This window comes from Malurus melanocephalus, unplaced genomic scaffold (assembly GCF_030028575.1).
Source record: "Malurus melanocephalus ecotype Western Australia unplaced genomic scaffold, MMel_1.1 scaffold_44, whole genome shotgun sequence".
In the NCBI taxonomy this organism is placed as follows: Eukaryota; Metazoa; Chordata; class Aves; order Passeriformes; family Maluridae; genus Malurus; species Malurus melanocephalus.
The window spans coordinates 1180140-1208086 of NW_026623276.1; the positions used below are offsets into that span (position 1 = coordinate 1180140).

At 39.3% G+C, this 27947-nt stretch overlaps 1 protein-coding gene across 2 annotated transcripts in view; it reads left to right on the forward strand.

The window, feature by feature from the left end:
• Positions 1–288: 288 nt before the first annotated feature.
• The window catches only part of MYOM1 (myomesin 1), a 69627-nt gene continuing 41968 nt past the window's right edge, over positions 289–27947 (forward strand). For both annotated transcript variants that reach the window (XM_057364900.1, XM_057364901.1), the window contains exons 1-10: positions 289–716; positions 8920–9057; positions 13197–13407; positions 15175–15332; positions 18942–19034; positions 19878–19966; positions 20093–20152; positions 21695–21859; positions 22429–22590; positions 25796–25937. In XM_057364900.1, the coding sequence (XP_057220883.1) occupies positions 289–716; positions 8920–9057; positions 13197–13407; positions 15175–15332; positions 18942–19034; positions 19878–19966; positions 20093–20152; positions 21695–21859; positions 22429–22590; positions 25796–25937 (1646 nt within the window). The remainder of the gene's footprint in view (positions 717–8919; positions 9058–13196; positions 13408–15174; positions 15333–18941; positions 19035–19877; positions 19967–20092; positions 20153–21694; positions 21860–22428; positions 22591–25795; positions 25938–27947) is intronic.

Consider the following 27947-nt stretch of genomic DNA (forward strand, 5'->3'; position numbering starts at 1 on the left):
GACACAAGAGTGCAAAGRTTTCTGGTCATGATGGGTGACGTGAGCATCTCGAAACTTGAATATGAACCTGTCTGAAAATCTAAGCCACATCATAAAAAGATAACCCTAAATTGATTGCATCTGATTTTTCAAGCTCAGTGTTAGTTTGTGTGAAGTTGTGTATTATTTGTACGGYAACTCAGGAGTTTCCTTGACAATAAGCCTTTGTTTGACCTGTTCTTTTTCAGATATTATCCTGTTTATTTCCATTCAGAAAATCACAGTGAACCCCAAAMTTCAAAGGCCCCCATGATGTCTTTACCTTTCTACCAGAGACACCACGAGCACTACGACCGCGCGTACCGCCACAAAGCGCTGTCGTCCACCGTCAGCCAGTACCAAAAGGAAACCAAGAGCAGATCGGCCGTCTACGCTCAAGGATCTGCAGCTTATGCCAGGAGTTCCACTGCCTCTCGCCACTCGTCTGCAGCAGGCTTCAGCCTYGACTCCTCAGCAGCCTACAGCCATGGCTCCTCAGCCTACGAGCTGGATTCGGCAGCCTACAGCTATGGATCCGCAGCCTACGACCACTCTGCCMTGCACAGTAAGAGATCTGCTGCCTACAGCCTGGACTCGGAGGCGCTCAGCACCAGCTCAGCTGCCTACAGCCGTGGATCTGAATCCATCAACAAGCTGGCTGCAGCCTACAGGCTGGGATCTGAAGCCTACAGTTTGGGGTGAGTAAATTACAAACAGCATTCTGGTGCAAAAATGTCCAGACACTTCCCATTGAAAACAATGGCAAAACTCTCCTCCTCTTCCACGTAAAGTTTCTCTATAGCTTGGTGTTAATGTGTTTCCTGGTCTGGTGTTTTCCATTGGCTCTGGCAATGGGAAGGACTGTGGTCAGCTTGGTTTGTCAGACTTACTCATTTGTGATGGTTGGATGATGATCATAAGAAAAGCACTAGCAATGCTGATGTGGCAGAATGGTGACATATTTACACTCCAAACTGGTTAGGCACGAGGTACCTCTTCTTCCAAGCTGTTTATCCAGATTAGTACAGCTSAATTTAATATGAAGGKTTGAGACAGGTTTTGGGTTGAGGCTGTCTTATGTGGCCAGGTTGGAGCAGTAAGAGAAACAAAGCTCTTCATGCAAGTTTGACCTGACGTGTCTATATATGAATAATTCTTCTTTGGCCTAATGGCTTCACTTTAATGCTGAGTGGTTTGAGGAATTAAAATTTTCACACTCTCTATTGGTTGAGGCATACTATTTCCAAAATAGGAATAAACCAAAGTGTCCATCTTGCATGAGAAGAGCATCTATGCTTAGATACCATGGTATGCTTTTGTTTTGCTTTGTTTTGTTTTTTAATTTAAGATAATAAATCTTGCTCAAGCAATTACATTAGTGGAATATTTTTKAAATAATAGCCTTATATTATTTGTATGCATATATCTCAGAGATTTACAGAAATTAGGGAAGCATTWAAGTCAGATTAGAGCAGCTGTCAATAATAGAGGAAATGATCAACAAATTATGGCCCAAAACATCTGCTTGCTGTTTCATTATTGTAAAATTAAGAGTATCATTAGCAGAACTGATCAAAACTYGCYCASCAGAACATTTAAATTTTRAAAACTGAAAATCCTCCAAGGACCRTGGATAGGGGTGAAAYTGTAGCCAAAACCAKTGAGGCAAAGACTAAATTTCCCACAGAAAAGAATATCTTGTAATTCCAGCCTTCACTTGGCTTTTCAGGAAATTCAGGGTTAAACCTCTGCCAGGTTTTGTTCAGGAATTTGAACCTCAGGCTGTTACAGCTCAGGTGAATGACTTTACTTGACTCCTCGTTGCAAGAAAGACATTGAGCTGCTGGAATGTGTCCGAAGAAGGGCAACAAAGCTGGTGAAGGTTCTGGAGCACGAGTCTTATGAGGAGCAGCTGAGGGAGCTGCAGTTGTGTAGCCTGGAGAAAAGGACACTCAGGGGAGGCCTTATCACTCTCTACAAGTGCCTGAAAGGAGGGTGTAGCCAGGTGTGAGTCAATTTCTTCTCCCAGGCATCGAGGTGACAGGAAACAGCCCCAAGCTGCACTTGGGGAGGTTTAGATTGCATATTAGGAGGCATTTTTTCCATTGAAGGGAGATCAGGTATTGGAATAGGCTGACCAGGAAAGTGGTGGAATCATTATTCTTGGAAGTGTTAAAAAAATGTGTGGATGTGGCACTTAGGGGCACATTTAAGGGTTTAAGGGTGGGCTTGGCAGTGCTGGGTTAATGGCCGAACCTGATGATTCCAGAGGTCTTAATGATTCTGTGATTCTATAGTTGTCATAGGCTGGGTCATATTCAGGCTTTGCTGTTGAAACAATTTTACTTGCGCACATAATTAGCCACTGAGTGAAGCAGTGAGAACCTCATKTATAATCTGCTGGTGAAGGGAAGAAAACTGGGGATGCTGGGGCAGAGGGTTATGCTTCCAAAAAGAGCTGGGTAGGGGAAATATCCCAAATTTCTGCTGCAGTGCAGTTTTGCCTGCACTCTCTTGCTGAACCTAACCCTTCTTGAAGAAAAAAGTCCCACAAAAAAAAAAGAACTTCAAGTTGTGAAAACTGATTGTTAAAAAAAACCCTTTTCTTAGTCCCAGTTACAAGCACTTCAGTTGTCATATGAGTTTCTTCTGAAACCTGTAAGTTCTCATCAAGAAGAACTCTAATGTAAGCAGTGTCATACTTAAGGAAATTGAATTGCTTAGGTGAGAGAGAACTTAAAACATTTCCAGGCTTCCTGAGGTTTTGCTTGAGATAAAAGCTTTTGGTTTTAAATAGCATATTTGCATACATCTAGTACTAGACTTGCCAGTTGAATGATCAGAGATAAGAGTGTCTCAGCTGAAATTTCTCTATTTCTGTGATCTTGTCATTGTGTTGGAGCTTTGAGAAATTCAGTGCTGCTACATAAGACAAGGACTCTGGAGATGGGACACATGTGATTCCAATCTCTCTTACACAATCTGTCTTAATTAATACGGAAGACAATATTTCTGAATGAAAATCTCAAAATTTAACTTGGGTTTATGGTTAATATAGCCTCCATGTTGGTATTTGTTTCTGCAATTTGCCAGAGGTAAGTGGAAAAAAATAGTATATTAAAAATAATAAATTGGAAATGCAATTCTACAGTTAAGTGTAGTTCAAATTTGAAGGAATTCTTGCCAAGTTAGTACTGTCTTTCCCAGATAACCCAAAACACTTCAAGGGGTAATGTGGAGACAAAAAACGTTGCTAAAATAAATTAGGAAAATCAARGACTTTCTGTTTTCATTCATATGAAAGGAATGGACTAGGAAAAAAAAAAAGAAAAAGGAAAAGAATTTTCAAACTCTTTTAAATTTTTARAAGTAGAAAAGATCTTGAATTGAAATGCTCTATCTCAGTGACCACAACAGTAGTGCTTGCTTGAAACTAGAATGGATCCACACAAATCCAAATCTACACAAATTTTTTCAGCTAACGATTGATGATTGCATATCAGTGAATATTACCTATATATATATATATATATATATATATATATATAATTCCATATTATATATATATATATATATAATATGGAATCAAATATACATTTATGCATAATGGATATAGTTTTGCAAATACCATCAAGCTCAATAGAAAAAGTCGAACACTGGGTTTTATTCAGGTCACTTCTTATTTTCATCTGAAGTAGSTTCTGCTAAACTTACTGTTCTCACAAAATTTAAGTCTTATCCYTTTCTGTAGTCAGTACAGAAAAGTGTTAATGAAGCAGCAGTGTTGACATGTGGTTAGTGCTRTGTGAGGAATTTACCATGGGGAAARCAGTGGAGAAGGACCAGGGACTGGGTAAYCTGCAAGACCTTGACCCAGACCTGGTTCTCTGACATTGAAGCCTTGCTTGGGTGGAAAACRTGYCCAGAGCGTGGASAAAGGCAGCYTGAAGGARMCACWGYTTGATTTTTCAGGAGGACAAAAAAATTTCCATGTTCAAGTGTCCTGTCCCTTCTCCACATTTCAAGTCTTCTTCACACCACAACAGCTTGAAGAAGTACAAGGAGAGAAATGARAACTGGCAAAATCAAGAGCAAGTATGGAAGCTTGCAGCTTCTCTGGTTGCAGCTGTCCAAAGGCTCAAACCCCTGGTGTCTCACAAGAAAGGGAGTCTCACCATGCAGAGGTTGTCTCTTCACACCCAGCCCTCCCCAGCCACTGTCTCTAGCCAAGCACTTCTTTGGCCTCAGCAGAGGCAGGAAAAGCGACATGTGCTGCTTCCCCTGAGGGATGTGTATCTCTCTGATGTTGTGGCCCTCTATCCTCTTCCCTATCCAATCCTTGGGAGCTGCCAGTAGGGGCAGATTAACTCCTGTGGGAAAATTCTTCCATGCAGCGCTCCATCCCTGTGTGCTTCTGAGAAGCTTTGAGTCAGATCTGCCAAAGCTGCTTACAGCACTACAGGCCTGTCAAGCAGGACTGCTGGATTAAACGCCTTTAACTCTTTTTTGTGGAAGCTCAGTGATTTGCCTTTGCTCAAMCTTTCACTGCTTTTTCACGTGCTGTTCTCCTGTCCAGCAGTATCAGATAATCCCATTGTGTCACAGACGGATTATCTGCCACCAAAAGGGCCAGACACCTGCTTAGGGGGAAAACAGAAGTTACTGGTGTGGCTCAGGCATTTGCACGGATTTTGCAGGTCAAGCGAAACAGCAGAGAAGACGTGGTGGAATTCAGCAAAGAGAGGAGAGGTGCCTTTCTAATTTGCAATTAATTAGACTGCCACTGAGAGCCAATGCTCCTCTGAGCAATATTGTAACGGGGATCGGGACAAGGCCGAGTAAATAATACACTTCCAGAAACATGAGAAGACCATGATCTTGGCACTGCTCATCCTTTGGTTTATTATCAGTGAGGGTTAAGAAGCTGGCTTCCAGGTGTCATACCAAAGTGAGGAAATTGTTTTAATGAGACCTGCCATGTGGAAACAATTCCCCTTCAAATAAAATCGTTGTAGAAGCTGTGTTAGGGAATATTGCCAGCAATATTGCCTGGGCTCATGACAAACCTGTCAGCAACTTAAAATGAATACAGTCACCAGAGAGCACTTCTCATTTTTAGAGGTTGAATTTAAAGAGTTATTTTCTGWAAAGAATTTTTATTTTCCTTTCTTGTAACTGGGTTTGCCAATTCACTATTTCCTATTTACAGTAAGTTAAAACACTGTGTATTAGGAAAGAAGCAGCTGCTAAAAAGAGAGCCTGGACAGTGCCTCTTGGCTGATGGAGCTTCTCCAGCAGGTGCAGCTGGTGCAGCCATTGTCTATATTATYATCCCTTTCTGCCTACAACAAGATATAGCATTTTGTAGAGGTGTAAAAGAGTTTACACATGCTTTTTCATGCAGGAGTGAAACAAGTAAGGAATGGGGTGTCGTGGTGTGCCCCCAGAACTATTTCTACACCACTGGGTGCACACCCTCTTTGGGCAGTGTAGGAAACCTGTCCCTTTCAGGCACAGAAACAGGGACAGTGCCTTTGTATCCTCTGTCTGAGAAGAAGACATCAAAACAGAACAAAACATCTGTTTGGGAGTTTCAGGTGCCCTGCATAGTGTTTTCTGTAGTTCTTCTGTTGGGCTAGAGGGAAAAGTTAATAACATCTGTTTTTCACATCTCTACAGGACAATGTCTGTGACTTTTACAACTCAGTGACTCTACTGAGCAACTAGAAAGATGCTGGCATTGATATTTTAACATGCTGAAAACCACCCTGAAGTGAGGACAGTAGGCTTGGGTCACCAACCTTCATCAGCCAGTACAGATCGTATCTGACCTGGAAAAAAATATACGTATGCTAGCTGGGCATATCAAATGAGACTGAAAGATGTTWAAAGGTCATGGTACCGTTCCTCCCTATGAAACTAGAGAGCACTGATACCCTGCTCCTTCTCCTCTGGGGAGATTCTGTTCCACATATCAGGTAAAAGGTTGGAACATTTTAAAATAAAGGGCGAGATTTTAGAATCTGGTTCAAGAAACAGGGTCCACCTTTGGGCCGTCTAAATAATGGTTTGAGGCAGGATTTGGTTCTTGTGTTGCACAGGAAGAAATAGTAAGAACACAAAAGGAAAACAGGGAAATAAACCTCATGATAGAACAGTGTTTAACACTTGTTATTTTAGCAAGTGAAGAGCTCCATTTAAATATGTGTTACTACTAGCCTCCGTAGTAGCTCTGCCACAAGAGAAGCAACTTACAGGATTTGAAAAGGAGGAATATTTTCTGCTGCTTCAAATTTGTTCATCTCATCTCTTGGTTTATGCAGTGCATTTTAAGAACATCTCGGATATCTATCAGAAAACTCCACTTGGGTGCTCTGGTATGGTCATGAGGGTGAGATGTTCAACTTCAAACACTTGGAGTGCTTGAATAAAAAACAGCCACCAAACAAAGTCTATAGCAATTCATTCTTACCTTTTCAATAATTGTAGACAATTATAAGTGAAAGATAGGAAACCCTCACTACCACACAGGGAAGACATCCACCAAAAGCTTAGCAGAGAATGATGGGAACTACTCTATATGCTTCCCATTAATTCCCTACATGAGTGTGTAATCTGGACCTTAAATGAAAACTAACTGACAACAATGCCAAACTCTCCTTTAGGAGTAATGTGTTGGTCTGGATTTAACAGTGCTGTAAATGCCTGAGYTGAAATTTTCACCACATTTTAACTRTTTTCATGAAAATAAGAAACTTCTTGACATTTTAAGTTAAGTTCAAATGTTACTGTGATCCTTTTTGATCTAGAAACAGACAGGAATCAAGTGGCCTCCTAACAGGTTCAGCATAAAGCTCTGAGGAAATCTAATGGCAGTCAGAGTCAAAATTCCAGGTTTGACCCATTTTAAAATAGGGCAGGAATAAAAGTCACCTAAGTAAAGATCTACAGCTCCTTACAGGCTCTAGTTCAATTAAGAAAAATTATGAAAATAGTTTGCCTTTGATGTTTCTTATGACTTTGGTGAGTTCTCCCAATGCATTTGTGGTTTGCCATAGGGATTGCATCACACCGTTGTCCAACCCTGGAGTAAGGCCATTGCACACCAGGTTTCAGTGTGTTTGTTCATTGTGCTCTGCCTGGACTGTTCCCCAATGTTTTCTGCTTGGATTTCTGTCCCCAAAGCTGGATTTGCCTCTCCTGTGCTCCATCCCTGGCTGCCCTGGGCAGTGCCTGGTGTCAGAACCTAGAGCCTCCAGCATTTCTCCTGTAGGTCTGTGCCTTGGCTGACCCAGTGGTTCCTGACATGGAAAACCCTTGGCTCCAGTCCTGTAGTGTGTGCCACTGGCTGTGCTTTCCTTTGCATGAAACCCCGTTACAGGGGGAGGAGGAAGGGAGGAGAAGCAGTGCACGGCTGCTTTTAGCCCCTGTTCTGAGCACCTCTTGGCAGCAGTGCTGCAGGCTTGGTGATGGTACTGCCTGGGGAGCACAAGGAATTTCATTAAGGAAGAGAGTGAGAGAGMTAGAGAATGGGGGTCTGATTTAACAGGAACTGCATAGGGAGAGAACTCAGTCTGGGCAAAGGGATGGACACCACAAAATGAAGGAAGGAAGGAAAGATGGGAGAATGAAAGTGGACCTGTGTCATCTCACACACAGTCCCAGTGGATAGATTACTAGCACGTATTTTGGAAACTAAGCACTCTTCGTGTGTTGGTGGTGGTACTTTTGCAGGGATGCAGCCTAAGGAAAACATTAGCCCAAGGATACAATATTATATTACATCATGCATGTGCAACATTCTCAGGGGCCCAGCGTTAGCACGGGTTCTGATGTGTGTGCAGCAGGCTGTGTGCAGACACAGTGTAAGCCATCCGGGGTGTGGGAAGCAGGTTATCCCTGACAGCAGCACATGGCAGGGMTAATGAGCCTTGCTGAGAARCCCTAATTCTGCCTCTGTGGCTGCMTRKRTWAGCAGRGAGCTCACACTKTGTGGGCAAATCCCCAGCCCAGAAGCAGACTCACCTGTAATTTTCTGTGGTGGCATTGCAAGACAGGTGAATAGATACTTTGGCTGACAAATAATTGGCATATTCCATAGATATGGGAATTAGAGGTGTGTTGTTTTGGCMAAGGAGGACTGGGTGTTTGGAGCTTGGTTTACACAATTTATAACTGTTTTAAAAATTAACCCAAAATCATTGCCTCAAGTATGCTTCACATTCTTCAGGATCCCTCCCAGGCTGGTGAGGAATGGGGGAAACCTTCCTTTTGGTTTGCTCTTCTTCCTTTTCACTCATCCTCTATTTATCTGTGCTATGTTAAATGGTGCTGCTTCACCCAGCTCTTCTCTTCCAAGGGATTGGATTGGCATGGAAGAGCAACACTGGTTTCTGARCAATGCCAACACTGGTTTCTGAGCAATGCCMTGCCCTACAATTCCTRCAGAGAGGCTTAWAYRCATAMTTACTGTGAATATATTTGCACACCACTATTTTGTTTCAGGACCAGACAATTTCAGGACTGTAAATTTTGGAAAAGTAGAGGTTATGAGTTCCCATATAATTTTTAGAATTACCCAGTAGTCTTGGTGACTTCATGATCTATCAAAATTGGTATACAAACTACTGAAACCATAAGCTATTAAAAGTGCATTGCTACCAGGTACATTGTTTACCTATTTAGACTTAATATCAGAAGGCATCAGTGTTATGTTTGTAATGATGAGACTGTCAAAAGTACTCTTAGTTATGTGTTTAATAACTCTGGAACTATTGCTTTTAAAAACTATAAGTTCCTGATAACAAAACAAGGCAGCAAAAAAATTTTACTTCAATTGTATTTTGGAGTGTATCTTAACAGCTTTTTTCCTGAATTTAACAATATCATTTTTTATTGCAGACTGAAAAATTCCAATTTAATGATAGAGGATCAATCCTATAAGATGAGTCCCAAAGCCAAGAGAGCAAAACAGAGCTTGGTATCGGAGGACAAAGAGAACGAAGCCATAGACTACTCAGTGCCCATATTCACAGGACGGTATGTTCATCTTCATTTTGTTTAGTGTCTTATTTCTTACATTTTATTTACAAATTATAAAATAACAAATCCATTAATCTGTCTTTGTGATAGATAGATTGGTGATAGTTTGCACTTCACATGAATGGTAAAAAGACCAAGAGTAGTCAAATGACTGGCAGAAAATCAGRCATTGATCATCCAGCTCAAGGATAAATGAACTTATGTGTCCAGACCTTGTTTTGAACACATCGTCAGGGCTGCTTTCTATGAAATGAAAATATAATTATAACCCTGCTTATTTGGAAGCTGACAAGCATGTTGTCCACATTATTTAGCTTATTCTTTTGGTTTGACGGCTTGGGCTGTAATCAAACATCTCTTACCAAGCATTAAACATAAAAACAATGAAACAACGTGCTAATGTCTTGTCCTGGCACAGGGAAARCCTGGAATAAAACCAAATGCTTGTTCAAATCCATTGTAATGATTCCTACTGATCTCATGTGTTGGTGCTATTTACTGCATGGTTACTACTGATGTAATTCATCTTACTGCAGTGGTGTTCTCAGTGAAGCTGAATGTGAACTTTATGTGGCAGCCAGAACCAACATGAGCAAAGAGGCTCCCCTGTCCTTTTTGGGGTATGGCATTATGATTTTAGTAGAAGCCTCCAGCAGTTCCAGCACAGTCACTTGTTCACATTAATGCRTATTATGGTGTAGTGTGGAAAACTGTTACGTGCTTAAAGGCCAGGAGAAAATTTTCTTGCCCACCTGGAGTTGAACAGAAACCTCCTTTCAACTTGTCTTCCCTCAGCAGCCAGGCATTTTTCAAGGGATACTTCCAAGTAATTTYTGGGAGCCAGTGCTTTTCTGACTACTGCTTAATCAGCATCCAATGGCACTTCTGCTTTATGTCCAAACTTGTGGTTTTGTGTGACCTGAGCTCCAGTTTGTCAGTGGAGGATGTTATTGCTCTGGCCTTTTGAGCTTTTGTGATGCTTTTGTGATGAGACCAGTGGTTTTGGTTTTTATGAACTCTCTCCCACTATTTCAGAGTAATTTTTTTATCACCCCGTGTACATTCCTAAGTTGGTTTCATTGCTCTTTGATCCAAACAACATTAAGAAACMCACTGTTGCCTTTTAAAAAAATTCCTTTGAAGTTTCATTTGTGTCTTCTGTGAAAGAAACACATAAAAACGTGAGTCTCACACAAAACTTGAGATAACATATTCTCAAGGCTTCTCACTACTTTTGTATTTCAGCCATACTTACATAGCAGATTTGCAGCTCACCATCATCTCTCTCCCATGCCCTCAAGCACAAATATCCTCCCTTTTTATTTTATCTTGAGTCTACATAAATAAAATGTATAGTGTTGGGCAGTAGTTAAAAAACATAAGCATTGATTAYTACTTAGCTTTTTTACAGGCTTCTGTGATCTAAGCACATCATGTTAACATCTTAACAAATCTTAAGAAATCATTAAATTTTATTTTTTTTAATTCATACAATAATATTCAACTTAATATGATGGTGTGTAGCTTCATTTATTTGTGCCTGTGCAATATTTGGGATCCTACATTAAAATATACTGTCAGATTCTTTCCTCATTGTTACTATTACTCTTTTGTTGTTGGTATCAATCTTACTTTTTGCATATGRCAATTCAGAAAGTTGTGTGTGCTTTTCTGCCACTGAAATGACCCAAAAAGCTTTAATTTTGGTTTGGGTGGAGGGTTCATTTGCTTGCTTTGTGGGGGTTTTTTGTTCGGGGTAAGTTTTTTTTTTGTTTTGGGTTTGGTTTTGGGGTTTTCTTGTTGATTTTCATCATTTGTTTGTTTAATTAGTTAAAAAGAGCATAAGATTGTTAGAAGGCTCAACTCAACACAGAATGAAATGGTATCTGGTTTAGGCTTTTGTCTGTTGGCATCATGCTCATGACCACACGCCAAGACTGTGGAATTGCATGCCACATTCYTGTCAGATATTTATTTTTGTTGCAAAGATAACAGGTGAAACCCATTGAACCATGTGCATGCTATGTGTCATTCCCAAATTCCCCTGTGAAACTGATGTGTTGTTTCCCWTGGGCAGATAGCTGCTCAAAGGAATATTATTTATAAAGGTCATCTCTCTGTGGATTTGTTGGAGCTGGATGACCTTCACCAGGTGATGTGTCACCATTTCCATTGTTTAGTTCTATTTTGGCACCCTCAGGTTCTGCTGTAGAAAACTACTTTGCTCAGATTATTCATTTTGCAGCTGATCCTCTTAAACACCTGGGCTAATCCTTGCAAGAGAAAATTATGGACAGCTAGCAAGTATTCTTGACAATACCCAGAGCTTGGTGTAATGCCATAAGTGCTGAAGTTACTGTGTGGCTCATGGTWCTATTTGCAATAACAGGCCAGTGCCAAAAGACCATAGATGGCAGATAACCTTAAAATGGTATTTTGAGTGTGCCATTCGGGGTTGTATCTGTTCGAAAAGGATTTTCTACTGAAACCCCTGAGACTTGACTGTAAAAATCAACTCTTAAACAGGACAGTTTGCTGTTTTAGCACATTCATCATTTCAGGGAACATGTTTCTCTTTGATCTAAGATTATAACAGGAAGAAATTATTAGAAAATCTAAATATTTAATACTGCTGATCAAAATCATCTGGGGGATTACAACTGCAGATGACGGGGATGAGTCCTGTGTTAGTCAGAGAATATTCATCAGCTCCCAAAAGATGCTTAATGCCTTGAGAAACCAGTCCATACTGTGAAGTTGCTGATATCTTAATTACTGTAATTAAGGAGGAAATAGTATCAGTTTGCCATGGAAGAAAAATGCCATGGATTCATTTAAAATGAATGTAGGTAGCGGTATTCATATTCATTACACCAATTTTTCAAAATTGTTTTTAAAAATCTCTTCCATATATCTGCAGTTTCAGGTGATCTTTGTGGGGGCAGCTGATGTGCCTAAGTGAAGGGAATCTATTGTTTCACTGATTTCTTAAGGATCACCCTCTTAAAGCAGACTGAAACACTGGAAGTTGGGTTTGAGGGTGGTCAAAGCTCTATGCTGTTAAGAAAGATTTTTAGTCTTTTCAGCAATTTTAAAATKTAATTAAGTTTACTGCACATTCCACTGCTTGACTGTCTTTCTTCTCACCAAATTGCCTTCACAGAAAAGGGCTGGAGAGTTAATTGTGAGCTTAAATCCAAATTTTCTTGGGTATTRAGATATGCTATCAAATTAATAATATTAAAGAAATCAGAAAGAAAATCTTTATTCCTAATACTTTTGCTTTGTAGTAGTAAAAAGTGTTTTATGATAAAAGAAAGGCTGTGCTTGAGTGCACTCGAGAAAGAGAGGTGATGTTTCTATAGAGCTTGCAAGATGGCACTTAATGAGGAGTTAAACAGAATTTRTTTTCAGTGTTCTATCTAAAGCTCCCTTGAAGTAACAAAATTCAGCAGGAGGGTATTAATGCTTCTTCTTCAGTCAAGAACTCTCCTTGTATATGCAGTACTGGAGTAGCTGTAATGTCCTGACAGTGCCAAAACAATATGGATCAATGGTACATCCATGTGTGAGTGTGGAAACAGGATTACACCCATTGAGAGTTCTTTGTGTCCCACCTCTCTACAAACCCCAAAGAGGGGGCTTCAAGGAAATCCTTCATTATCTTCCTGAAAGCAATATTAGATTGAATTTTCTATGAAAGAGAACATTTTGTTGACTACAGTAATATGGGGGATTTTTAAAAACCACAAATGAGGACATTATTATACAGCTGCAATTATCTCCTGCCCCTTTGGCATGTTGTTGGGAATGTTGCAGCTCCAAGTTAATAACTGCAGATCTATGGTTATKCCTTACACTCATCTTTACAGAGATGGAGATAAAGAACTGCAGCAGGATAATGGTTAAACTGAAAATGTGCATGGCATATTTATAGGGAGAGGCACTGAAAATGGCCATGACTTTCGACAGTGAAATACTCAGCCTTTCTGCAGAGCCCCTTGCGTGTTTTTGCTTTGAATACATACAAGGCTGTAGTAGCAGAAGGCTGTTGGCCACTGCASTGGTTAACTTGGTAGCAAGAACTGTTTGTCAGCATTTCCCAATGAGATTCTGCTCTTTGAAAATTCTTTCAGAGAAGTAAATATCAGTGGTATCACAGACACTGAAGAAGAGAGAATTAAAGAAAGTGCTGCGTATGTTGCCAAGAGGAACCTTTTTGCCACAGGTGAAGGAGTCAGTGTCAGCAAGGTGGCCAAGACAACTTCTGAAGAGGAACACCATGAAAAAAAATCAAGGAAAGTAGCGATCCGGGAGTCTGCTGAACGTGTGGCCATGAAGAAAACGGTAAAAGAGTAGAAATGAACACTTAAACTAGAAAAAAAAAAAGACCCTTTTGTCCTTTGGTGTTTGTAAAGTGCCTAACACACCAGGACCCTGATTTATTCCATGGACAATTGCAATAATGATAGTAATAAACCAAAGTATTTTCAACAGAAATCTTTTGAATTACTTAGAAGTCTTGTTATTTAAGTATCAAAAGGATAAGGAAAGAGGCACTGTGCCCAAGGCAGGCACCAGGAATGCTTCTGTTGTGCTTCGGGGAAAGGACATGGAGGGGTCTGTGTTCATGCCCACACACATTTAAATGGCACAGCATCCTTCACCTGGAGGATGAAGCAGCAGAGAAGAAAGGTGCCAAAATATATATCTTGCTCATATATAGGTGAATGGGTGATTTCTGGACTTCTATGGCCTGAGAACAAGCTTGTCCAAAGTGTTCCCCCCAGAGTTTCAATCATGGGGTGTGAATTAGGACAGAATTAGGGTAAATTAGGTGTAAATTGGAGAGGAACATCTGGAACTGAATCTCTAATTGTGTGCATTATTGTCCMACTTGTTAAGAAATAATATTCAGAGCATAGTTACAAATATGTGGCCAGACTGGTAAGACATGYAAGTGCAAATACGTTTCATYTAGCAAATATATTACTTAATTTATRTTAYTATGCTATTGAATAGCATAGTAATATAAATTGTTTTGAGCAATATAATAATTGTAATATATATTGTTTTGAGCAAAAGAATTGGCAATATGCTTATAAAATAACCTTATGACATAAGGTTGGAAAGGGTATAAAAACTTTGAAGGACAAGGTAAAAAATTCAAATTCATCTCAAAAACTGAGGAACGGTGAGGGTGAAATTTGATAACAAGTGATGGAAATCACTACACACAGAAGGAAAAGATTGAGTAAATGAGGAATACCTGGCTAGGTAGAAGGATACCTCAGGATGAGAGAGTTATGAAAGGTCACAAATTTGATGCCACCCAATTTAATGTCAGTTGTATAAAAACAAATGCCAATCTAGTGTATTATCAGTAACACATAAGGAGCAGTTTTTAAATGGTGTTGGAGTCTGTAGGACTTATGATAATGAGCAGTCACTGATGAATGTTGAGGGCAAATAGAACCTCAACAAGAGGTTTCTCAACTAGAATTGAGAAACCATCTCAAGGAAAACTGCTATTGCCCAGTTTATAAAAGTCTTATTTTAATAATCTGAATACAGGGACCTGTAATTCTCCATATATGTGAAAGTTAGGGCAGAAAATAAATAGTTTTGTTTGCAGAAAGCAATATTTATACCACAGTAGGAGTTTTTCCAGCTCTGTGGATAGTCAAGCAGTTGAACCAGTTACYTTGGGAGGATGAAAGATCCCAGCAGGAGGAAAAGTTGGAGAGCAGCTCTGTCAGAGATGACCCAGGCATACACAGCCTTGYATTATATATGCAAAGTATGTAAGACATCTGAGTTTCAGGCCTATTTTCACCTTTCACTCTGTATTTAAAATGATTAATGAGTAAGTAAACGTGGAAAATTACTTTACTTAGAATAGTTTTAATAACACAATAGTTTTAGTTATTTTGAAAGAAGAACTTCTGGAAAATGAAAACWTTGTTTCCTGTATCCAGGTTAGAAAAATACATTAAGTATGTCTATCTGGGTTTTTAAATTGTGTAGTTTTAGGAGGGTTGTGTGTCTATATTAATAATTTGCTGTTCCAACTGCTGCTATAATCAAGTTTATAATACAGTGTTTCTGTTCCAGCTAGAAGAGACTCAGGCATTCCATAAAAAGTTGAATCAAGATGGCCTCTTACATGCTCCTGAGTTTATCATCGAGCCTCGTTCCCACACTATCTGGGAAAAAGAAAATGTTAAATTTAATTGTTCCGTGGCTGGCTGGCCAGCACCCCGTGTTACATGGTAAGTTTGTATCCCTGGCACTGAAAATAACCATAATCTGAAGTCATCTCAATGCATGTGGTCATTTTTATGGAAAGATATAAGTTAAATTAAAAAATCAGGTACTGATGACAGAACTGTCAACACCTTACAAGTCACATTGTACAGAAAAAGAGCAAAATATTAAAATGAAATAACAATTGTAGTAGTAGTAGTAATAATGAWAACATTAATAATATTCTGGTAGTAGTAGTATTGTAAATTAATATAATAATATTTAAAATAGTTGTGTAACAGCACTAGGAATACATAGATTTTTAAAAATTTGGTAGAGACATCAAATATATTCCTTCTGTCAAAGATGAAGGGAAAATAGCAGTTTAATTTATATACTGTCTTTCATAACGTTTCCCAAATACTTGTGTTTAGTCRACAAATGACACTGATGTCCCTGATGCATTAAAGCAGGCTTTGTTCAAGAGCAAAGTTCTCAGCAGCTGAGCAGTTACAGTACCGAATCTCCATGAAACTGAAATGCCCTGCTGATGATGGGAAATCTCAGTAACAATGATATGTTCATAGCAGACACATCATCAGTGTCTAAAGTCAATGATTTCACGTAAATCCGGAACCATCCAAATAAACTGAAAGCTTTGGAGTCTATTGRAATGTTTTACAGAKTCACTGAATATGCTGAGTTGGAAASGAAACATCTGCTACATAATGATGCTATGTAATAATCATATATTGCAGTTTGTTACTTGAATTGCTTTAAAGTGCTCTGAATTTATTTAGGTTTTAAAAATCTTAATCTCAGGGCTTGTCAAAAATTGCTGTTAAGAGCTATGTTAATAGGCCAGAGCGGAGTCCATAAAGTCACTGATCTCTCTCCCTGAATTCTGACAAGTTATAGCCAGGCTCTGCCTGAACTCAGTTTTCCGGTCCTGTAAGGACTGTGAGTGGCACGTGTTGACATTCCTTCTGGAGAGAATTCCAGACAAACCCTTCAGATCTGGTCTCAGCTGGATATAAGCAATGGTCAGCTACACTCATGGCTGTAATCCAGCTYTGTAACCTGAATCCTACCCAAGAATTCAAGACCTGGGTCATTTTCACATTGGTTGAGATTCGCCTTATCCCCAAAACCTGACATGGTTAAACCGAGCCTTCAGCTGTCTGCCTTTGCTCTCACTGTGAATCAGCCTTTCATCTAAGTGCTAAATGTGGATGGTGGAAATTAATACAGCATTTTACTGTACTTCTGAGTTCCAAAGGGATTTCAGTTTTGCCACAGGCTACTGATGGAAAAAAAAAAAAGAGTTCACATCCATTTCAGCAGGTGTCTTTGCTCTAAGATATAGAACAGTGCTGACCTGGATCTGTCAGCTTTCGTTCAGCCTTTCTAACAAAATGTCAGTAGAATATTGCAAACAGTCATTCTTTGTGTAAGAAATGAAGACCTTTTCATGCTGTGCCTGAAAAGCTATAAAGCTTTATGAACTTTCTCTAAAGAAAATCTTACTGCCTGCTTTGACTGCAGCTGTTTGACTCCCTTGGACCAAAAAAAAAAAAAAAAGCATATGGAAAACCAAGGACATTTGAAACCAGTAGCAGAAAGCATAAACTATCGGTGCCTAATGACAGTGGGAGGTTGCAGTCCCACATTAGCTAATGACCTGGCTGCTCTGGAATCTGCATTTCCAGAAATAACGTGTRGTCCTTCTAACACCAGCTCTATTCTTTCTATAGATGAATATAAATAAGCAAAAATGGAATCAGTTATTTTTTACTAACCTGATAATGAAGACAAAAGAAGTGAAAGTCTTCTTGCTGCTGGCATGACTCAGTTAAAGCTTGTTTCTGCACAGCAACCCGTGCTACCAAACAACTCTGCTGCCATAGGATCCAAGGGTTGCCCAGCACTTTGGAAAAAAATTAAAGATATTATGGAGTTAAGTCCTGTTTACAGTATTTTGTATTCCCTGGAAAATACCAGGAAAGGAGGGCATTGCTCTATTTTCTAAAATATTTGACACACTAGATGTAATATAAAGATGCCCTGATGTTCCCAGGCAGACCAGTTTGGAGGGCACCAGCTCACAGACGAGGTGAAGAGTGGCAGTGAATGTACTACTCTTGCTTCATTCATGTATTATTCATTGCCCAGGCCAGGATAATGGACTAACAAGCTCAGGCTCTCTTCTAATGACTGATGTGCAGAATTGAGAGCACTGCCCTGCACTGGGTCCCTTTTCATAGACTTTTGTTGAGAGGAAGATCAGGATAAAATGCATTAGGATTTACACTCCTTACTCACTGAAGCACTTTGACAACTCCTAGGGTATTACTATGCCCAAATATTTGTAGTGAGGGAAATATTCTTTAATGTACAACACTGATGGTACTGAAAGATAATTTTCAGATGTGTTGCTGATATAGCCTCATGTTGAGGTATACTCAACTCATAATTTTCTTGGTAAAAATTAAAATGTTAATTACTGGTTTGTTTGGTGAAATGGGGCTGGTCACTGACACCAGATTGGTTCTCTTTCCTGACTCAAAATCGTGAAAGATTTAAAATCTGAAATGAGAATCAAAMCTCTTTGTCCGGTYATCTGTTSTGAGGRGAAAGATTTATTTAAGSTCCATCAGAGTAAGAGATGAAGATACTTTTATCTATCATCCTTTATCATTCCACTTTCTTTATGTATGTACCTTATGGAGAACAGGGAAAGCTATGCTAAAGTAGGACACTCCCTTAGGAAACATTTTTTCTTCATGGACCTCAAATCAATGCRAAATGTACTGAACACAATTCAGGATGCAATTTATTTATTAGACTTCTTCTAGCTAGTTTATTCCATGTTACCAATGCCTGCTTAAGACAGGATTCATTCATTTACTTGATTATACTATGTAGGGCCCAGAATGAGTGACACTTTATGCAGCAATTGAAGAAGAATAATTTATCATGCACCACTRTTCTTCCAGCATATGAGTCTCAAGCTGTTCATATAAATTCTGAAGTTAGCAGTACCAGTTCACCACTGATCAGTACTGGTTCATTCCTTCAAATTATGTACTGAAAATTTTGGACAGTAAACCTTTCCTACCTGAAGATACATCTGTGCCAGAAAGTACTCATAGTGTAGGCCAGTCTAACCCTGTTAAGTTGCAAGTAAACCAAAAACTTAACTTTCTACCTGACATTTTTGCGTATATGAAAGTTTTAAATGTAGGTCAAATATGCAAACCAAACAAAATGTTTATGATAGCTAGTAAGTGGCCTACAAAATTTTTATTTGCAATTTACAAAACTTTGATATGTTTCTCATGTGACTCCTCCTTTCCTTTACAACTTGAAGTTCACGCTAATACGAACTGATTTTCATCCCACTCAAGACTATTTTCTTCTTTTGAGGATAAAATCTCTGGATGGAGCAGGTGAAAGAGAAAGAGAGAAAGGTTATACTTCCAAAGATACATAATGTCTTCCCAGAGAGTTAGACTTCAGTTGATCCWGGAGAAATATGCAGAAGCTGATGTTCTACTTCAAATATTAAGTACTTGACCTTTTAAAGCACAGAATTTCTTCTTTTTGTGACACACTATTTCTTTGCTTTTCCATAGGTACAAAAATAACGTGCCCATTGATGTACAGACTCACCCTGGCAAGTATATCATTCAAAGTCGATAYGGGCTGCACTCCCTGGAGATTAGCGAGTAAGGAAATATTAAATAWTTTAACAAACAGCTTGTGCTGAAATTTTGCTATAGATTGAGACCTRCAAAAGGTGAACATACCTTTGGGGATATAAGAGATATCACATCAGGTGATATCAGAGACATCAGCTTCATGAATTCTGTCTACTACATGTTGGAGCAGCTCTGGTTTATCACAGTTGAGGACATGCAGTTATTTATCTGGATTATTTATCTGGATATTCTGTTTGTGGCTGAGTCAGAAATGTGGGACATTAATGATTACTTTTTCCATCTGCCTGCATGATGAATACAGTTAAACATGTAAAAATATATGAGTTAACTGTTTTTCAAATATAGTAAAGTTCAGGATTCTTACTGAAATGAGGAATAGAACTGGGATTTCCTCACTTAGACACAAGAAAGATCTTTAACAGTACTCATCTTTCAAGTGGGAAATTTTTGCAGTGACTTTGCATTAAAAACATTGCAAACATGAGACCTAATCAACAGCAATCTAGATCTGACAATTTATATAGCGGCAGGTATTCTTTGGAAATATTTTATGAAATCTACTATTTCTACAACTTCTACATGAGGCATCTCTTCAGAGAAGACAGTAAATTAGAGATGAATATTATCAGACAGCTTTTCTTCTTGTGCTGTACTCTCAATTTCAAATATGTAAGTGAAAAACTTAATGGCTACAATCAGTCCAGTGTCCAGTGTCCAGTATGTCTGTCTCCCAAGCTTATACTTAATAGATTTTCACTCAGATTTCTGAAGTTTCCTTAATCTAAAGCACCAGATAGCCTATGCCAAGGGGTAAATGGGTGCTCTGTCTAATAATTTCTATAATTTCAGATGTGAATTTGATGACACTGCCCAGTATCGTGCCTCTGCCATGAATGTTAAAGGAGAAGTTTCGGTTTATGCTTCCCTCGTGGTAAAGAGTATGTTGCAAAATATTATTCCTTCAGGATTTTTTTGTTAAGATGCCCATTACCAGTTTTGGTTTTGTGGCTCACAGAGCCTTTGTCTCTTGTTGATAGTGACTGGTTTTGTCTTTTTCTGYGTAGGGTACAAAGGAGAAATTGATGCAAGTCTTTTGCATGCTAGAAATCTTTCCCTCTCTCCATGTAAGTTACTMWATGTTTGTTTGACRCTTCCATTTATAGCTGTGACTTCAKGAYGAAGCAGAATATTTAGTAACATTATTTTTAAAAGAAGAAGTTCTGATTTACAAGGGCATGGAGCTCTACAATTTCAGATGATTTACCTGGGAGAAATGGCATTGCCTCTAGGTCTGTTTGCTTATATAAGAAATATCCTGTTAATATTGCTCTTCGATACAAAATAGAATCTGTCAGAGAGAGAGAGACACTTCCTCTTTTGTAAGATGTAAAACATGGCGTGGGGATGCATGTGCCTGTATAGAGTAGGTGACTTAATTGTTCTCATCTGCTGCTTATGTGGTTTTAAGTGGTGAAARTGCACAGAAAATGCATAGAAAATATTAAATATCCAGAACCCAATTCGACTATCTGGTATATATCGAGGTAAAAATTGTAGTTTGTTTTACCTGAGAACCTCACATTTTAACGCGATTTATAGAGTTGCATCCATCCTTCCATGAAAATAAGAAAATCCACCCATGTATGCTGTGTGGGTGAAGGTGCCCTAGGAACCCCATRAAAGGTCTGACAGATGAGACTTCTAGACTTTTCTTCTGTTGTAGTAGCACAAAGAGAATCAGAGATATTCTACAAAGGCAATACTAGCTGGCATGTACATACCAATGCTCTGAAATAATAGAAACAAGATTATGTACAACATTGCAAAATGCAATACATTTCCAATAAAATTTGGGATCTATCACTTCATTATGGGAAAGAAAGATCATAATTGCTATATATTCATTGATCACAGGCAGAGAGAGAGTTATCAATGTAGGCTAGTTGAGTAAAAGGAAAATGTGACCTTAGGTTTTATCAGCTGAGCCATTTTCAAAACAAACATGGAAGCCCCTCTGCCATGTATGTGCAGTACAAATGAAAGGCACTTAGGATATTCTGTCTGGAAAACTGCTCAACTTGGGACACACAATATCAGAAAAGGTAAATTCAGGAACACGCACAGAAACAGGCTACCTGGATGCCTGAGGGACTGGAGAGCTCATTTTATGTTAATAGCAGCCCCCAGAAAKGCTTACTAGCTTACAAAAACAAAAGCTGAGTGGACACATGACTTCTCTGAAATAGAGCAAGGAGTTAAAACAGGGGAAGGGAGGAATCATACAAGCTAAAGATCAACTTGACCTGAACAAATAATTAATCACAAATAGAAGTCTTTGTRAGTTATAAAACAAACCTTATGATAAAACAACAGATCTGACATACTGAAAATTCTAAAATTAAATTCTGCAGGAGTCTCTCCCTGGTAAAATGAACTAGCTGTAAGAACTAGAGTTGTATGAATAAAGAAATAGTCAATTCTCTGCAATAGAAAGGGCTTGGATCATCCAACACTGCAATTACCTCTGAAGATGATGACTTAATATACATATTGTTCCTATTTATACCTTGAACTTTACCTGGGACTGTATTCATAATCACCGAGTACTTCTTCTTCCTACTCTTGTCACAGAAGGAAAGAAAACCAGATTTTTTTCTTTTATACAGTTGCTGTTACCCCTCATGGCTATGCTTCCAGGTTTGAAATCAGCTTTGTAGACAAATTTGATGTAGCCTTTGGAAGAGAAGGTGAGACAATGAGTCTGGGCTGCACAGTTGTCATCAATCCTGATATCAAGCGCTTCAAACCAGACATTGAGTGGTACAGAAACGGTGAGAATGTTTGTCAAGAAGAAACATAAACTTCTTTCATGTAAATCTTTACTTATTTCAACTTATGTGAATGTTACAGTTTGGTCATCAATTTCTCAKGTTTTCCAATGGTAATATTTTCTCKTTTTCAAKCAGAATTSTTTCAAAATTTAGTATTTTGGTGTRAAACCACAGAAAACTGACAAAGCACTCTGTCTTTTTGGGATTTTTTATTTAAAAAAAATTAAATTAGAAGCATTTTTATCAGATCCAATATCTATTTATAGAGCTCATATAGCTTTTACTATTTATTTATTTATACGCCAAGATATTTTTAAGTAGTTGCACAAATGTGCCATTAATAGCTGATAAAAAGCTATTGCTTTCTGAAGTTACGCTTTCAAATCAAAGACAAAGTTGACATAAGATAAGAATTAGATGCTATTTAYGACTGTTTTCAAAGACAGGGTGTTGTCCAACAAGAGCAGTCTCTTTTGTATTTCTAATCTATTCCAGTATTAGCTCCGTGTAGAGAATTTATTCCTCCGTAGATCCAGCTGGTTCTCATCATGAAATTCTCTGATTCCCAGGTGTTCCTATTACACCCTCCAAATGGGTCCTGATGCAGTGGAGTGGGGAGMGAGCCACTTTAACACTGACCCACGCAAACAAGGAGGATGAAGGTCTTTACACTCTGCGGGTGGCCATGGGAGAGTACTACGAAGAGTACAGYGGTTATGTCTTTGTTCGAGGTGGGATATGGTCTTGTGCACAGAACTCACTTCAGAGCTGAGCAAAACACGTTGGCAAAATCAGTCTCAGATATCTCAGGTGTTTCCCGCCCCTCCAATAAAAATGGAATAATAATTTTATATTAAAATATTCTAGCAATGTAGATTCCAGTTGTTATCACTGGAAAAAAAAAATCAGTGCATATGTCAGGCTTTGGTGTCACGTGCTGGAAAGCTTCTAAACTCCACTGACATTCTGAGGAGGAAATTTAGGGTATTATGTTCAGTACTGTGAACTCAAATCATGAGGAGGAAAAATCYACATAATAAGTTAAAAATGTATTTTTGTAAACTGCTAAGCTAGCTAAACTGCACTATTTTWATCAAGATTTTGCCTGTCATTTGAGGGGTTCTCTCTAATGCACATTGCAAGAAAAAATTCAGTGGAAAGGAAACACAAAGATCTGCACCTGGAGAAGCATAATCTCCATAATGCAGCAGTGCAGGCTGGTGTCTGTCTGCAGAGCTGCTTTTCAGAAAAGATTCTGGAGGACACCAAGGTGAATGTGGGCCCTTGTCACAAAGAAAGACAGTGGCATCCTGGGCTGCATTAGGAAAAGCACTGCCAGCAGGCTGAGAGGTGACCCTTCCCATCTGCTCAGCATTGCTGAGGCCCATCTAGAATGTTTGATCCAGTTCTGGGATCTCCCATACAATTGAGACACGAATTCACTGGAGTGAAGGGCTGGGAAGGTGATGTAGGGCTTGGAGCATCTTTCATGTGAGGGAAGGCTCGGAGAGCTGGGACTGTTCAGCCTGGAGAAGAGAGATCATAGGARGAGTTTATCTCTGTGGATAAGCACCTGATGGAGGGGAGTAGACATTGGAACAGGTTACCCAGAGAGGCTGTGGAGTCTCAGTCCTTGGATATACCCAAAGCCTGATTTGACATGGCCCTGGGTAACCAGCTCTGACTCTGCTTTGAGCCAGGGGCTAAACTAAGCAATATCTGGAGTTGTCTGCAGTCTCAACCATTCTCTGAAATAATGCAGCGAAGAGTAGAATTAAAACGTAAATTTTGTTTGCTTGTATCATCAAAAACTTTATTGAATTTCCATTGAGAAATATTTCTTTAAAAGGAGCATGGCTATCAGGTTGTGTGCTGATTCTATATCTGTCCCAGCTGCTCAAAGCAGCTGAAGTGTGTAATGCTAATTCAAAATGCTCTGGAAATTCTTGGCTCTGAGACCATGTCCAGAACAGCTCCTTGTTGTCAAGTCCAGCAGAGCTGTGTGAGATAACAACCTGCTCAGAAAATATAGCTGAAGCAGATGTTTTCATCAGCTAAAGAAAGAGTCTAGTACCTGTGACAAGAAATAGGCCTTCTCTGTCTTTATTTGTTTCACACTGTGCTGCCGTATAAATTCTGATCACCCTCAATCCTATTGCATCTTCTAGCACACATCTTCAGTGTGATCTGACTGAACCCACAGCCCCTTTCAGCAGGGTGGCCAATGGGTGTGTTTACCAAATTCTAATTACATTTATTATAGTCTACCTTCCTATTTAAATAGCCCCACAGGCTTGGTTGGCTACAGTATTCCTCATTGCTCCTCCTAAACTGTGGCCAAATTTGCTTTAAATGTCAGCTGCAGTATTTTAGCTGGAGAAGTTGTCTTTCTGTGTCACACAGAGAAATCTTTCTGTGTCTCAGTGGAAGGGAGGCTCATAATGTWATGTGTTCAGATGGGCTTCGAGAGCCCTGTGTGACTCCTCTGCCTTGGCTACAGGTCATCATTTGTCAGCGAGCCATCAGGGATGAAATCCTAGCCTCCTAAAGGAGCAATGATCAGCAATGCTGGCTCTCCCAGCTGGTTCCCAGTCTGCCTGGGAAAAAAAACTGTGTTGTCTCATGTTCTGTCAAGTGGTAAATAAGGGCAATTAAAACCTTTCATAAAGAGATCACTGAAGACATGTTGTTGTTACCGTTGATGTTCTTATTATTTTCTGATGGTAATTGGATTATTTACTCTGTATGTTGCCATTTTAAGAAATGCATCTGGTTACCTGTAATTAGAACCTGGACTTAGCAACTTTGGCACAGCTCCAAAAGCTCCGTGTGATGCTACTCTGCCTATAAAAGAAGACACAGTAAAGTGTGGCTGGTTTTGTTTTGGTTTTGGTTTTTGTTTTTGTTTTTGTTTTTGTTTTTAGCAAGACTATTGTTTTACCTAATGAAGCATATTAAATACTCTTGTAAGGCATTTTTTTCCTCCAAATCACAAAAAATAGGGATTACTGTTTATTGTAAAACAAAATCCTGTAATGCTTTCAAATRTTAATCCTTTATAAGAACTCTGGGGTTTATGGAATGTATGAATAGCACTCATCAGCAAAATATTTTTATTCAGGAATATATGCCTTAGTCAGGTCTTCTTTTGAAGTAGCTCACAATTGTACAAATTGATGTTATTCTGTGGAGAAACAATATTTCTTATTTGAAAGTCTTTCACACACTCTTCCTGTAAAGATTATTTTTCTCTATGTGAAAATTACGCCACCTCACAAATCAGACTGTGTAAACAGTAAAATTCCCCAGTGCCCAGCACTGTGCTCTGTTTTTTAAAGCTTTAGATAAGACATGATCAGAAGCTGATGCTGGAGTCAAGGACCTTTGACATCAGCAGTCCCAGATTTGTGATAAACACTTGAAAGGAACAATACACTCATCCCTATGAAGGTTACATTCCACAGAGATAATGTATGTGTAACATAATTCAACTTCAAAAGGTTTTGATACTTTGCAGTTCATAGCCAATCAAAATCAAACAATGAAGGACTATGAGTGGAGATCAAATATTTAATTCAGTATTTTTATATCCAATGGGTGAATACTTTTGATTCAGCTATTGCCTACCTGCCAAGTTTTTTAGTTCAACAGTGTCTCTTGCAGCTCCCTAACCAGAATACATGGTACTAATTCTATTTATAATGCCTAGGCAAATTACACTTGCAGTATACTGTAACATATTAAGCATTTGAAAATGTTGCAAAGAAAAAGCCAAAACCYAGAAAAACACTGGCAATATAAAAGGAATACTTTTTTTTTAAGCCAATAATGGGACTTCTTTTTTGGTTGAGTAGGAACACAGTTCAGTCCTTAAAGACTAATAATTGTGAAAGAATAGTGGCTCACATTAGAAAACATATTTCTCCATCCTCATAGATGCTGATGCTGAAATCCCTGGAGCCCCTGGTGCACCACTGGATGTGCAGTGCTTGGATGCCAACAAAGATTATGTCATTGTCTCCTGGAAACAACCTGCTGTCGATGGAGGAAAYCCTATCCTTGGATATTTCATTGACAGGTCAGTGAGCATGCTGGACTCAAGATTTTGCATTACTGCTCATTCTAACTCAAAAAATTAAAAGCACATTGAAAAAAACTGAGATCAAATATTGAGATCAAATAGTCATTTGTTATTTTCATTCTTCTTGTCAGCCAGAAAAAATTATTTTTTTTTAGGTTGTCTTGGCCTGATCTAACTTTCATGGAAGTAATCACATCTTGCTTCATTTAATTGCATGGAAAGGATTTTGTGAGATCTGCGTAGCTCAGCCCTTGCTGCTTCCTCTGARGCTTGAGAGGCCTCAGAATTTTGTAGGGTTTGGTAGCTTACAGKATCTTCTCCTGCATCAGGCAGCTGTGGCTCCATCTGTACCAGAATTCTCTTGCCTCTCTCCTAATAGTTACTATGTACCAGAAAGCAAAATGTTATCTCTAAGATGCTTGGATGTCTTTCCCGTTTATTGTTGATATTCAAGCTCTTAGATTCACCAATTTCATGGAAATAATTTTTTAAGAAAAAGAAACCTCCRTGTSTTACATACAGTGGCAGGAACTTAGMAGYCYGTGTTTTAAGAAATTGAGTCAGTATTTTGAGACTTACAGTGATTTTCAGTGCTGGTAATATTTGTGTGAATTTCAGTAATAGAGTGTATCATTAGTAATATGAGGTTCCTCTGGGTTCAAATGCATGTAAAAATCCCCCAAACATTTTATACATAAAAAGTGCCATTATATTATGCCCTTGTATACATATAAATTACCTATCTATAATTACATATCTCTAAAAAGAAATGAAATAAACGTGCCATTCAAGTATAACGTTACGTTTGATAATTTTTGAGTCTCAGTCGCTGATGTAACTAAGCTCTTCTAGGTGTAAGCTACAGCTCTTTAGCATTCATTGAAAAATCCTAAACAAAGCACAGGAATAGATTCTGAACAATAATCCCATTTAAAAGTAGGCTRTTGAGGGATGTTAGCACTGAGAGTAATTGCAAGAGAACTGGCATTTTGCTTTTTCTCTTGTGTTTACCTCCTTTATTCTGCGTTTGCTCCCAAATTCAAAGCTGTGTTACTGCTCTCCAGTGTTGGATCCCACTGAAGGAATTTAGGGACCCAAATATTCAGCCAGGGTAGCCCCTAAATAGCTCATGGAATGAGGGGGTGGCCTGAGCCAGCAGAACTGCTCTGTGCTAATGCAAGAGGCAAAGCTTGGGCTTCCCTTACCCCAAGCAGACACCAGAACCACAAAACTGCCCTGACTGGGAGGGTAACAATTCTCATGAGAGATTCTTGCATGTACCAAGAAATCTGGGTAGGAACTGTAACATTCCCTTTGGCAGATATCTCACTAGCAATAAATAGCATTTCCCAAGCTGCAAGGTCCCATTACTGTTGACCATATTGCTGGGTACTGGAAAGCCACCACCACGGGCTTCCCCTGCTCCCTGAGCTGAAGGGGCTGCTGGTCATGTCTTCCTTTTGCCAGAAACCAGCCTCCTGATGMGTGTGAGTCTTCACAGTTGTGGGACCAGCACCACCACACTGGAACTTGTCAYTGTGCACCCCAGGCTCCCCTGGGCTGGTATCTGGAGCAGGGTCTGATTAAGTGCCTGACTTCAACATCGTTCACAGCCATTTCTGTGCTGGGCTGGTACCAGAACTCCCAGTGGGGGTCTCCTCACCCCATGAAGCCCAGCATCCTGTGGGATGTACAGGGCAGCATTGTGCAGGAAAGATGAACTTGTGTCCTTCAGGCAACTGCAAGAGATGCAGAATTCCTATCCCTGCAAGTATGCTAAAGCTGACACTCCCCACACATACTTTGGAGAGTTTGAACAGTGGAGGGGTTTCTGCTCCTATCCCTTCTTCAGCTCAGGAAAGAAGGGGTGCAGCTGTGAGGGATTTAGTGCATGCCCAGCTGGTGCTTCAGCCTGACGCCTTAGTGCAGCTGCTTTGATGTCACCAGGATAAAATTCTGCTGAGGAAACTGGTACAGACCAGCCAATGAACACGAACAGATGGTGAA